Below are 13,771 nucleotides of genomic sequence, written 5' to 3' on the forward strand. Positions count from 1 at the left end.
ACGGGTACGTTTTTGTAATTAATCTCGGTCGATCGTCCGAGTTGTCTTCGAGTGATCTGACTCGCCGATTCGATCGGTCCTGGTCAAGCGGAAACTCCCCGCGAAAAAAGATGTCAATTGCGCGGAACGTTGCGGAGCCACCGGAAGAGCAAAGGTTACACAGAGGCTACATTATGGAGGCTACCGGAAATGGAGCTGAGGTTTAGCCGGAAATGTCCGAATGGTATATCTATATATCTCAAGTGAGCATCGCGAGGATCACCCGGGGATTCTATGCTTCCATACGGCTGTTCTTTGCGATACGTATCACGAAAAATACACGCAGACAGCATACATGTTTTTTCTAAACCCTTAATTTTTTTTTTTTTTTTTTTTTTTTAAATTAAAAATTAATTTCCGACATTAATTTCATCTAAATTTTTCACCCAAAATTAACACGTTTAATAAAATTAAAAAGAATTTAATTTAACAAGAAATTCGAGCATAGGGCAGCTTTTTGCACATATACATACTTCCTAAAATATCCCATAAACAACGACGACGACGACGACGTTATGATAGCATGACATTTTGAAATATGCTACGATAGCATCTTTGTTACGTGACTCGAATATATCGCCCGCTGTTTCAAAAGAAACAGTCTCGTTTTACGCGGTTTTTATAGCGCATTTTACAGATATCGCGAGTTATAAAAAGAGATTGGCCTCTATCATTGGCGCTACACTCCCAGAATCGTTCTCTCTTTTAAACTTTTCCAATTCGAGAGAGGATCCCTTTAAACGTGTCTATTGTCGCGAAAGTACAAAACCACTTTTAGGTAGCGCGGCCATAAATCGTTGTTCCTCACCGACCGTTTGACCCCGAAATCGTCATCCCCGACGTTAACCGGCCCTCCCAGCAAGTCCGAATTTTTCTACCGTCGTCTCGTAATGACCGCTGAATCACGATGCTTCGCTGATCGTGTGCATCGCTATCGGAATGTAACCGTGAAACCGGGCGCGCCGATATCCGATGATCCGTCGCCGATTGCGGCTGTCGAGCTCGTCATTGATACCGATCACGTCGCGGCTCGAGATTACGAGAACGCATTATTCCGTCGCGGGGGGTCGACGACCAGATTGAATTCGGTCCCGCAAAATTCAAAGTCCGACCCTTCGACTTCTCATCGTCACCCGCGAATCCTCGAAACTTGTAAGCGCAAACGTCTGACTTTTTCTCGCTGTTTCCGCGATACTCATCCGAAGCCTGCCAGGAATTCGTAAAGGTCGATAACGGAATATGTATTCTATTGAAAGAATTTCAACGCGTTATATATTTTTTTTATTTTTTTTTTCTTTTTCACCATACAGCAAACGATAATTAAATTTTTCTATTTAGCGCGAACAAATGTTTATTTAAACGTGAATATCTGCACCGCGGTAAGGGAGTTAAAAAAAAATGCCTTTCTCATTAACAATTTCAATATTTAATTTCCGGCCTCATCGCATACCGTTACTGAAGCATTCCCGTCACGTTTCGATATCGCGCTTTGAGAACGTGCTTCTTTTTTATATACATATATATTTATTATGCAACCTTGCAGTTCTTTGTTCATAGAAATCACATGAAATATGGTCTATTAATAAGCGACGGGAACGCGTTTCATATCGGAGATGTATTTACGACGTGTAACTTCAAAGACGAAGTAACGTGCTGGGCCGTCTGCGTTCTGAATTAAAATGGATTTTTACAGAGGACTCGGAAGCCACGAAAACTACTCGAGTAATCCGAGATACGATCTCTACCCGGGGCTCCGCAACGTTTGAAGAATACTTGTGACGTTTCCATTAATTCTCGCTTGCTTGCCGATACCGGGGCTTCGACTGCTACTTTAATTTCAAGAGCGACGTCGGACTATCGGCCGACGCTGTCAAAATCGAATTTTGAGGATTCACCTTCACGCGGTTGCCGTTGATCGCCGTCTGGCGAAGGGTCCTGGCGGCCTGGGCCCACTGGACGACCCCGCACTCCACGAGATGCGCCATGTCGTTTCTGGCGATGATGCAGCGCACGTTGTCGACGCTGGTCACGTTGCCGTCCGTGAGAGTGACGGTGCTGGGATTGCAGTACTTGGCGGCAAGCACGCCGGCCAGACAGCTCATACCCCCGCCGAGTTCAAGGACGTTCCGATTCCGACAGAGGCCACGATTCCTCAGCAAGTAGTAGGCCAGACACTCCTCCGACGGCCACACGCACACGTTGCCGGTGTTGTTGAAACCGATCAGCTCGCTCGCTGTGAAGCACTTGTTTATTCTGCGTATCTGCACGTCGTACGGCCGTCCGTCAACCTGGGCCGAGTACTCGTACCAGCTGGACCCGCCGTCCGTCAGGACGTTCTTCAGCAACGCGCACCTAAGCAGCCCGAAGCTGGTGAACCGCCTCACCGACACGTCCTCGTCGGACTCGCTGCCGATCGGCTCCGGCGAGCCCGTCAGCGCCCTGGCGAGGATGCGCCATCGGCGCAAGGCGCGGGTGCTCCTCTTCGTGCCGCGATGGTCATTCGTCTCGGCCGGGAGCATCTCTCTGCGGGATTAAATCTCCTGCGACGTGTCTCGACCAGGCACAGGCACATCAATTGGTACTCGATAACGTACGGCTTCTCGGTTTTCTTCTCCAATTACAATATCTTCAGAGGAAATCCTGCCCCCGGTACTCTCGCTTCTGATTTAAATGCCCGCCGACCGCGGGTCACGTAGGCGGATGCTCGCCGGAAGGAGACGATCTTCCCAGATGTTCGTCGGAGGCGTTTAGAAGTTACGTCAATGAACTTTCACTTCGCCGTGACGATGAGAACCCGTGGAAGGCACGTGGGGGCGACGCGAGTTTCTACTTGATCGTTGGCGAACAGTTCGCCGGCTCCTCCTTGACGCCGCGTCCCTCTCGGCGCGACCGGTCCAGCCGTCGGTCGCATACTTTTTCTCTGACGAAACCCCGGCGCAGGGGTTGCTCTCGCCTCGGCAAGAACGAGGATGAACGAAGGGACGAGGCAAGACTAAAAGCACCAAGTCAAGTTCTAACTCGCGCCACGCGGACGGCGAGCGTTCTCCACGCGTTGGATCGGCGCTTGCGCGACTCCTCTCTTTGTTGCCTGATCCTCCTCCGTCCACCTTCCACGCCGACGTCTCCACGGGTGTTCCCCAAGTCGTCGAGTACCTCGTATCTGTCGCGCTTTCGCAAAAACGTTCTGGCGCGTTGTCGTGCGGCTCCGAATTAGCTTCAGCCAAGATTTCGTGGCTCGATCGAGGAGGGGCTCGACAGCGAGCGAGCTTGCAATCGGAACTCCGGACCGCGCGGCACCGAATGATATACACGGAAAATCGAGGGGACTTCTCAACGGCAGATATGATGAATTACGCTGGCAGACCCTCGGCGATTTGTCATGCGACCGATCTATTCGGCTATCGCGAAAATAACGCGGGACGTCGCTCGCTTCTCTTCGTCCCAGAGAATTCTCATCCAAGCTTTGTCACGAGATGATTTTCACTCGGAAACTTAATCGAAAACGCGATACCGTTAACAATAATTAAATCGGGCAGTTCTATAACGCCTGGCGAACAAGAAACAAATAATATATATTTAAAAAAAAAACCCCCGTACAACTTAACCGGGGAAATAATTTATCATTCGACGTTACAACGCTAATAATCCTCGTGTTTAGTATATTAAAATTTTAACGGCACCCAGCGCCGGCGGAGCACGTGCTTAATGTTATAATTATTTCTCGCCGTCTGGCGATCGTAAGGTTTATTTCCTATTTTTACGGCGTTCCTCGCGTCCCCCTCAATTTACTTAAAGCCGCGAGTGCCATAACTCGTTGACGGCGGTACGTGCGCGAGCGTAAATGTTGAGGGCGTTCTAGTTCCCAAGTTTTAATGACGCGTAGAATTACGACCTATTGATAAACAATTGCGTATACGCAGGAGCCGTAATCCTTTCGCGTTCGAAGCTCGTTTGAATATCTTATTGATTTTTCCAGGTATCGCAGTTTCCAGGTCGGATTATTCGTGTCATCGTCGGTTCCCGTCCCGTCCCCCGCATCCTATCGCGATTAAGAGACGATAGGTTGGACGTCCTGTCGCGCCACGCTCCCATCGGATTTATTATTATAATATAAACGGGAAGGAAAAGACAACGGGCGGTATTAAATGCCGCTGTTACGTGTGGGCCGGATTATCCAAGCGTGTCATAATCCCGGTTTCAACATCGCCGCTAAAGATCTAGTAGCCAGTCGTTTCGCGCGACGTGCCAAGGCGTAGACATTAAACTGTCACGAAACTAATGTTTAAATCTTGGCCTAGGTCCCCGAGAAAAGCGTTAGTCGCCTCTCATCTGCGACTTCGCGCGATAGCGGGCTGCGTCGCGAGCGAAGTCGGCATAAAGGTATACGGAGAAAAAAAGATTTTGCGTGGATACGCACTTCGCTTAAATGTAACTCACGTCAAAAATCTCGCTTGGCCGTCAATCCATCAGGAATACGTATTGAATAATTTATCAAATAAACGCGGCAGCATGCGTTACCTGGAATTTCTGAATTAAACAGCTCCCCTGTCACGCGGAGTTAAAAGCAACATTGAAATTATTGTGTATTAATGTGTTCCGCAGCGATTCAATATCACGGGGATTTAACGCGAGCATTCACTTTATATAAATGCGAATAATAAACTGCAACGTGAATAATAAAGGAATGTGCGCATTTTGTTTATTGCACGGTTCTGATTCAATTTAACCCCTTATAAAAAAAATTAAAAGATAACAAAATAGATAGTGTAGATATGATTCATTATTAAATTTATCACCTGTGTTTTTTTTTGTATGCATTACAAGGCATTCAAACGGTTCGACGGATAAAATTTGAGAAGAAAGTTTACAGAGCATCCAATAATTCTTCGCTCGGTGACGAGGTTTGGAGGGGAGCCAAAATTATGACACCCGGAACAAATGAATATAGCCACGAACGTGTGCGCGTTAAAAACTGACCGCTAAAAACGTCTTAAAAAATTTTACACGTAAAAATTATTTATAAAAGTTCCCGGTTAAATTTTTTTTCCTTTTTTCTCCTTTTTTTTTTTTTTTTTAACTAGAGATTTAATTAGAGTGGAGAGACTTTCTCAGTCACTTGCGGTACGAGAATTCGTTTTCCTCGGCCACCTGCGGCACAGTTAACGTTCTCGTCAATTTTTCGACTGGTAAAAAATATCGATTTTAAATCGCATACGTAATTTTGTGTCGTAATAAAATCACAATTACTTATTCCCCCAATAAAAAATTAACTCAAACAGAAAAGTAATAATTATTATAAACTTGCGAATTAATAACAATTAACCTGACGTTCACTTTTGCGGGACGAAACGAGCCAGCCGTGAGAGCGAATCAGCATCGGTAAAAAGTGGCAATAATAAATTCGATCTGACATGGCTATTTTTTTTTTTTTTTGAGGAAATAAGTATATAGAATTTCCCTCGCGATTTCCTTTAAAATAATTGTAGAAACGTGAGAGTCGCGCGGAGCTGTAAATTTCAATAATTTCTATAAAAGTGAAGATACGGGAGATTGCTACTAAGGCAGAGGAAAAGCTGCACTTTCGGAATAAGTTACGTGCAATCAGCAGTAACCATTTTCCGACTACATGGACCCCGTTAATACACTCTAAGGCGCGAATTCAATTTCCTCGGCAGGTATATCGAGGCGGGGATAAGCTTCTAAAATCGGTTTCACCATTGCAGGTTGAGACCAAGACGTTTGCATTTCTCTCGGACGTTATTCTCGCCTCTCGTGCGACGATTATGCGGCAAGGCCATCTTTTTAGATGCCTAAAATAATGCGACGATAATCGCGTCTCCGCTTTCGCGAGGAGATAAATTACGCGGAATTGTTTCCGGCCTGGTGATATCGAAACCGGCACTAAGTATATTCCTGCGTTTATGGGATCCCTCACGTCCCCGACGTATTATCGCGGATGGCTCGGGTTTCTTGCTCCATTAGCGATTTATCCTGTCGAGGCACGCGTCAAAATGTCACTACTCGCCCGGCTGATCCACGTCCATTAAGCTCCCATTCCTGCAGCTTTTTAATTATTTACGGGATTCTTCGAGGCGATATTTATACGCCGCGGAAAGATATCACTCCGGCGCTTCCTGTCGCGACGCGTCGAATCGGTCCCGTCGTAATTATAACAAAATCAAATTTTCAACGGTCAACGACACCGTTTCGAGAGAGATTTGCGCGGGGCAAACGGGGCCGATATTGCAATTTATTTCGGCGGTCGGAAATAAAAAGTGACAGAACTAAGACACATTTATTTCGAATAATCTACATTACAATATAATAATCTACAAAATAAATAAATAAATAAATAAATAAAAACAAAAAAATAGATCTGGCCGTTATTAATTAAAATAAAACTCGTTTGAGACAAACGCGATGTAGGTATACGTTGTCGTGCGACTCTCTTCTCTCCGCGCCGTTCCGATTACGCGCACTCGAAATATCTCATCTCTAGAGCGTGCATCTCGCGCCATGTGCGGCTGACGTAAGATGCGCAAGCGGTGATACTATTATTTGTACCTACGCAAATATGCGACCGCAAACCGAAGAAACGGGAGAATAAAACGTTAGCGAATAACATTGTGAAATATCCTATGACTTTTCGGTTAATTTTCTCGTGGGGAACCATTCGTCAAGCTTCATGTCAAATGTTCTCTTACGTTCGCCCGCCTTTATATCTTCGAGACGAGAGAAATAGAGAGAAGAGAAAGAGAGAGAAAAGCCGCGGAAATAAGACTCTAGCTACAGCATGACTGAATGCTCGATCTGCAACATCTGCAAGGGCGGTTTTTGCCACGTGGTTGAGAAAGTAGAAAATAATACGAATAATAAAAAACATATGAGCTTGTTGGTGCGCCACATTATTTTCATTAGTAAATTATTTAAAGTCTAATTTTGTATCAGCCCAAGAATCTCCGATAACAAAGATAGGTGTATAAGCGACTGGATAATAAATCTTTCAAAGGGAAAACGGACATTGTTGTGAACGTCCGGCGAAAGCGAACGCGAAATATTGCATCGAGATCGTTAGAAAGAGCGGCCGCCGAGGAGGTCAGACCAAGATGAAGAGCCTGTCGCAACGTGGACGCGACAAGGCGGTATTGCGATGGTTTCCTGGCAAGGGCACTGACGCAATGCGTCTAAGGCGTCTCGGGTCAGAAAAGCTATGTGACGACGTGAAAAAGACGTCGACGCGGTGGGTCCGATGGAGGCGAGAGACGTCGCGAGAGCGAGAGACGCTGTTTTCCTTACGGGTTTCCCTAACAGTTCCCGGGTACTACTGTGCCTCTGTCGACCAATAACAAGAGTCCCACATTCGCTTATTAAGAGCAGATACGGCTGGATAACCAAGTCTGTGCACCGCGGCACAGTTGAAAAAGCAAGTGCGCGCCAGAGGGATGCCGGAATTTGTCAGAGATCGGAATTCGATCGACACTCGATCGATCTCTTTGCGCGACGGCGTCAGAATATTAATCCGCGAACCGGAAAGCCTAAGTTTCACTAAAGGATCTTTAAAGAGTAACAGTAAAATAAAATTAAAAAAGAAAAAAAATGCTTTAACTTATTCGATTGGTACTTTCTCGCTAATCGAGCGACTTTAAGTATAACTTTAGAAACCTGAATTAATTCTCGCCTAATTCGAATTCTGTCCCAGGTCGTTCGATGACGATTTTTCGGCTCTTGGCAATTTACGTTACTCGTCGTTTCCTGCACTTCGCGCAATTACTTCAAGTCGCGTCTTTGCATTCACGAAAGCTCCGCTTAAATGATCAAACGGTTTCTAATTTCGATACACGGTCACCGGCGCGTGGCTTTATTACTCTAGAGCGCCGGGTTTACGCACGTGAGAATCGACCAGATAACGCCGCGCCCGTGTCAAGGAAGTTGTATTTTTAGCAGATACGGGGGGGACCGCGGTCGTAAGTTATGCGCGCGGTGAAAAATGAAGATACACCGAACGAAATAGAAAAGGGCAAAAGCGGGGAAATAAAAAACCCGGCAAGAATAAAAAAAAAAAAAAAAGCACAAGAAAAACCGCGGCGATTAAAATAGTACTTAATCACGGTAAATAATCGAACTTTCCACGAATCAATCTATCTGTTTTCTTTCTTTTATTGCAAAATCTTTTCATGCGAGAAGCAATTTAAAAATCGCGTCGAAAAGAGTGATGGAAAATTTCGCCCACTTCTTGAACCTCAAATTTCAAACTTTTATTTTTCATGCCAATTAATACTATCAGATGTAACATAAGTTTCAGGAAAATTTCAAGACTAGCACAAATCGTGTCTATGCTCATCTTAAAATTTTTCTGAAATTAATATCCCATCATACAATACTATTTGGTATAAAAAAAAAGTTTAAAATTCGAAATCCAAAAAATAAGCAAAAAAAAAACAGGTCTTCTTACCATCATTCTTTGATATAAAAATTAAATTGATAAAAATATTTAGATTTGTTTCCGTTCTACCTTTATCTTTCGAAAATAATTGATAGGAGAAAAAGTTACGTTTTTTGTTCCGCCCGAGGAGTTCTGAATAATTGAAACGATCGGGAAATGCTATTGGAATCTCTCGTTACTTATTATGACAGGATGTTGCGTGGAAACGACGAGATATCAAAATACGCGATAATCGATATCGCCGCTGTCTGATACATTTATTGCAGAATCAAGTTTTATGCACGGCGTACGATACTGCAAAAGTTTTCCCGTGTCGATGTAGCTCGGCGAGCATCGCTGCCGGGCAATATTCTTTTGACATAAACAGACATTTCAGTGCTCGACAGCGTTCGCCCATCATATCTTTCTCAAGATAAAATTTGTAGCGAGCATTTTCCCACGGATACAAGAACACGTCCGTACCGCGAGATCACTTGACTCTTTATGCAAACGTTGAAGGATACGAATAAAATATTAAACTCCACCTTCGACCTTCGTCACTCTTTTCAATCAATCCAATACATATTTAGAGCTCATTATTTTTTCAAAATAAAAGTTATTTTCTTAATTCGTTGCTTGTCCCTTCATCGCTAATAAAAATATGTATTTATACTGCTTTTATTTTGCAAAGAGCTTAGCTTTATAAAAGTCGCGTGATTGTAAAGAATGTAAAACTATCAGGAAAATAGCTATAAACACTAGATGAGGCAAACACTAGATACTGAAATGCCTGTTTACGTTTGGCTTAATCTAATTGAGCGAAATATCGATAATAACGAAGATAAGACAAGCAGCAGCAGCATTACTTACATTTTTGTTTCTCGCTGTTGGTCCGCAGACGCCGAGGAATGGATTCGGCACACCGTCGATCTTCACCGTGTCTTCGAAGGACGCCAAACAAACATAACCTCACTTCACTGTGGTCGACGAAGGCGGTCGCGCCACAAAGTCTGTTCTCTCCCTGCACTCGCGACGAAAGGCCCAAAAGGTGTAGCGAAACACGCGCGATTTCACAAACCCTGAACTGCAATATCTGCGACGAAATAACGTTTGATAAATTACGCGCGACTTGAACACAAACTCTCGGTGCGACGCATGTAATAATCACCTAATTGCATTCGACAAGATGGCGTCACTCGCCGGGAAATACTCGATAGTCGATATATCGATATATTGACTAGCATCTACACAGTAATCTTGTTAGTGGTGGCTCGTAGTGAATTTCACTGAAACTAAAATTTGCTCGCTTGGTCACTGACTTATTAAAAAGATTATCGGTATTCAGTAGTATATATAAATATTTAAATCAACTCTTATTAAATTTAGCATTATTTAAAATAATTTCAGCACGCTTGCATACAAGGGATGCGTTACAAGGCTTGTATACATAATACTAAGAATATTTTTGTTTATTTCTAGCATTATATATTTGTGTATCACATGATAAAATTATATGAGTAAACTTTTTATTACGACAATTAGATCTTTGGTATGATCTGCGCGCGCGATATTCAATGTCATTTCGTGCAAACACTCATTTTGATAATTTAAGACATTCGTAAACTTTGTTACATCTAATTTGCATCGAGAGATCCATCATAAATGATGTGATGTGAGTTTCTTTCCCTTCCTTCTGTTTTCCATTTTCGAAAACGATCACGAGAGTCATAGTGGGATCGGTATTGTGAAAAGAGTATGTACACAAGTCCTGTATAAATGTCATTAATACAATTTGGTCAAAAATTATTTCGTAATAAACGTACCTCTGTGCTTTTATGATAAATTACTTTGTCCATAATAAGCAGCTCGGCATGTCGTTCTTTTATCTTAGTCTGAATATTATCCAAATGCACCGATGGTTTTTGCGTGAATGTCTAAAAGAAAAAGAAACCCGAATAGCCATTAAAATATATCGCATTGATGTATTTAAAAAACAAGTTTATACTTACGCCAGGAGAACAAACGACAACGGGAAAGCTCTCAGAAGAATTTGCTCCTCTTCCTGGATGCCTGTAACCCGGACCTGAATTTTCCGTTTCTCTCGAGTCAAAAATTATCAGGACCGCTAGTACATCGTACTTTCTTTGAAAACTCTGTATCCTAAAATAATCAATTTGCATACTTTATGTTTCCTGGCAAGCAACAAAATAACATCCGTCTTACTTGTGATAATAATCTACGCTCTGTTTGCTCATGATACTCCTCATTTCACCTGGACTAGCTTGTTGGCTTAAAGTAGTATGAAAATACAAAGAACATTTAGCTAATATGGCACTGCGAAGCTTTACCAGCCATTGATACAATGCTGGTTGTTGATTTGCCTTGAGGAACGTAGCACCAAAACCCAATTTCCAGGACTAAAAAAAATCTTAAATTAGAATACTGAAGTCTGATTTGATTTTATTTATATATTAACCTCTTTGCTCTGTAAAGTTCTTTCCCAAGCTGACATTCGCGTCTGGGCTCCATAAAGTGCCATCAAGGTTGGTAAAAATCTCCAATTTTGCACTTCTACTTGTGCTTTCATTAACTGCACTAACGTTTCACATTCTAATCTGGAAAAATAATAATTATTAACATCTTATCTTCGTTAAAATCGATATTTTATATTTCTAAATAAAAAATACATACGTTAAGCTCGTCTTAATGGCAGTTAATGTCAAATGAGAACAAGATAATAAATAGCATTTCACTATCCCTTCTATGCACTGCAGCAGTTCTTGATGTTTCATAATTTTGCTATTTATACTCATGTTATACATTTTTTCATAACTGTAATGTAATGATTACAAATATGACATTAAAAACCAGAGATTCAAAGCAATCTTATACTAACAAATCTATCAGCTGGATTCTTGCCGTGATGAATTGACAAAGCTGGCTGGAAATACTCGCAACTGTCGTGCCAATAGAATTTGTTCCCTTGGTCATTTCCTCTAATCTTTTTAAATCAGATTTCAATGATTCATAGACAGTTTTCAAAGAGTTCTGTAAATAATGACTTAAATAAAGCTTGAAATAATCAATAACTAAAACAAGTCACTGGTTAGTATACATACATCTTTCCTGAGGAAGCCTTTGTTTTTAGTACTGAGAAAACCTAAATCTGCATATGAACGCTCTGCGACAGCTATATGTGGCAAGTGCATTAAGAGCATTCCCCATGGACCCATCTGCATCTGCTTGCATGATTCCCTTTCCCTTTCCTAAAATTATATTTATATTTACTCTCAAATACAACTTTATAAGTATTTACATCAGAATGTACATTAAATAATTAAATCAATATATGTAATACAAATTTTGTCACTTACAACTGTCTCCTTGGCTTTGTCACAGCATAATTGAGCAACTTGAGTGAAAAAGGTACTGAGAAATTCGTCTTCGTGATCCATCTTTTTTATTTTATTCTTTTTTTTTTATTTGCAGTAAACACGAATAAACTATGATCAAGTCATGCGTGTTTTTTTTATTTGCACTAGACGGTAAACAATTAAGATTTTAAGTACCTTTGATCATTCGATAAAGTCATGTAGCATGTAAGTTTCTCTCGGCCATGTCATTTAACGAGGTTAGGTTGTAACACATATTGGTCAATTTTGCTAGAATATAAACGTTACATAGTCAATTTGATTTCATATAGGCTCATTAATATTTTTAAGTATTGCTGCCATCAGTTTCAAATTTATAATTAAAAACGCAATTAATATTTATTACATTATATTATCCTTACCTAAAAAGACGTTAAAGATCTCATTGTGGCTAGATTGTTACTCCGATGCCGATTGGTTCTCATCAGTGATGGGAATTTTAGCTCCGAGCAGTGATGGGAATTTTAGCTCCGAACAACATCGATGTTGCTGGAGTGGGGGACCACGCACACACGCCGATGTCCTGTCGGTGAGCGCGCCTCGCTCGGCTAAGCTCGGCCTCGCTCGGCTTGCAGAAGAGGACAGATATATATATGTTCCGTCTTCTTTGCACCGAGGCAGCTACGAGTCGTAGCCTACGTCGGCCAACGAGCCTACGACTACGATGAGTGCACACATCGCGCGATGCGGCCCGCGTGAATCACGGGCACTAAGATACATGTTTCTCTTTGCAGGTTGTATATTAGAATACGATGTGGTCTTCCGCACTACCCAGGAGGTGCAACACAGTGCGTTAGGTTTTTAACGTGGACCTTCGCCGGTAGCCATATCATACCACATTTCTTAATATCTTTACCAATTTTAAATTGTTTAACACGCAAAGTGTTCGACAAACTTAATATTAAATTGTTAATAAATAAACTGTCTAAAACGCAAAGTGTTCAATAGATTGCGTATACTATATGTCGGAAAAATAATTTTTTACGGGAGTAAATGAAAAAAAAGGGCGGCAATATTAGTTATTTAAATTTTTATTTTAATTAGAAATATTATAAAAAAATTAATATATAACTAGGTGTCCGCCCCGGTCTCGTCTACCGCCTCGGCCTCGGCCACAGTTCATTTATTAACAATTTAATATTAATTTGTTAATAAATAAACTGTGGCCGAGACCGGGGCGAACGCCTAGATATATATTAATTTTTTTATAATATTTCTAATTAAAATAAAAATTTAAATAACTAATATTGCCGCCCTTCTTTTTCATTTACTCCCGAAAAAAAATATCCTTCCGACATATAGTATACGTAATCTGTTAAACACTTTGCGTGTTAGACAGTTTATTTATTAACAATTTAATATTAAGTTTGTCGAACACTTTGCGTGTTAAACAATTTAAAGTTGGTAAAGATATTAAGAAATGTGGTATGATATGGCTACCGGCGAAGGTCCACGTTAAAAAACCTAACGCACTGTAAGTTGCACCTCCTGGGTAGCGCGGAAGGTGGCGGTGCAGTTGCCCACAGTTCTATTGCCCACGTAGCGATTGGCCACGTATCAATAGGACACAGTGCGATTGGACACAGTTCAATTGGACACAGATCAATTGGACACGGTTCTATTGCCCACGTAGCGATTGGCCACGTATCAAATGGACACAGTGCGATTGGACACGAAAAGTTGCCCACCGTTTAAATGACCACAGATCAGTTGCCCACCGTTCAAATGCCCACAGATCAAACGCCCACAGAAAGTGAATTTTTGTTCGTTTGCCCACAGATCAGTGGCCCACCGTTCAAAAGCCCACAGATCAATGGCCCACCGTTCAATAGCCCACAGATCAGTGGCCCACCGTTCAAAAGCCCACAGATCAGTGGCC

The 13,771-nt window shown here is 42.0% G+C and overlaps 3 protein-coding genes across 5 annotated transcripts in view; all 3 read right to left on the minus strand.

Moving 5' to 3' along the window:
• The window catches only part of LOC139106995 (calmodulin-lysine N-methyltransferase), a 16,404-nt gene extending 7,929 nt beyond the window's left edge, over positions 1–8,475 (minus strand). Inside the window, exon 1 of the mRNA XM_070664165.1 lies at positions 1,935–8,475. Within this exon, the coding sequence (XP_070520266.1) occupies positions 1,935–2,558 (624 nt within the window). The 5' untranslated portion in view covers positions 2,559–8,475. The remainder of the gene's footprint in view (positions 1–1,934) is intronic.
• Positions 1–9,650, minus strand: part of LOC139106994 (WW domain-binding protein 4) — a 26,409-nt gene extending 16,759 nt beyond the window's left edge. Inside the window, exon 1 of the mRNA XM_070664164.1 lies at positions 9,332–9,650. Coding sequence (XP_070520265.1) covers positions 9,332–9,333 — 2 coding nt within the window. The 5' untranslated portion in view covers positions 9,334–9,650. The remainder of the gene's footprint in view (positions 1–9,331) is intronic.
• On the minus strand, positions 9,428–12,660 carry LOC139106993 (KICSTOR subunit 2). 3 transcript variants are annotated; one of them, XR_011546449.1, is made up of 11 exons: positions 12,255–12,660; positions 11,836–12,123; positions 11,581–11,727; positions 11,358–11,509; positions 11,153–11,293; positions 10,938–11,076; positions 10,685–10,878; positions 10,471–10,621; positions 10,285–10,395; positions 9,630–9,753; positions 9,428–9,554 (listed from the first exon to the last, which is right to left on the minus strand). XR_011546449.1 is itself a non-coding variant. In XM_070664162.1 (11 exons), exons 3-11 carry the CDS (start codon positions 11,914–11,916, stop codon positions 10,056–10,058), a joined length of 1,290 nt encoding a protein of 429 aa, XP_070520263.1. In that variant the 5' UTR covers positions 11,917–11,931; positions 12,031–12,123; positions 12,255–12,659; the 3' UTR covers positions 9,913–10,055. The 3 variants fall into 3 exon arrangements, 2 of the variants coding, with proteins under 2 accessions (XP_070520263.1, XP_070520262.1); XM_070664162.1 differs by lacking the exons at positions 9,428–9,554; positions 9,630–9,753 and adding an exon at positions 9,913–10,229 and having other exon boundaries at positions 11,836–11,931; positions 12,031–12,123; positions 12,255–12,659; XM_070664161.1 differs by lacking the exons at positions 9,428–9,554; positions 9,630–9,753 and adding an exon at positions 9,913–10,229 and having other exon boundaries at positions 12,255–12,659.
• Positions 12,661–13,771: the final 1,111 nt, after the last annotated feature.

Source organism: Cardiocondyla obscurior, linkage group LG12, assembly GCF_019399895.1.
Source record: "Cardiocondyla obscurior isolate alpha-2009 linkage group LG12, Cobs3.1, whole genome shotgun sequence".
In the NCBI taxonomy this organism is placed as follows: domain Eukaryota; kingdom Metazoa; phylum Arthropoda; class Insecta; order Hymenoptera; family Formicidae; genus Cardiocondyla; species Cardiocondyla obscurior.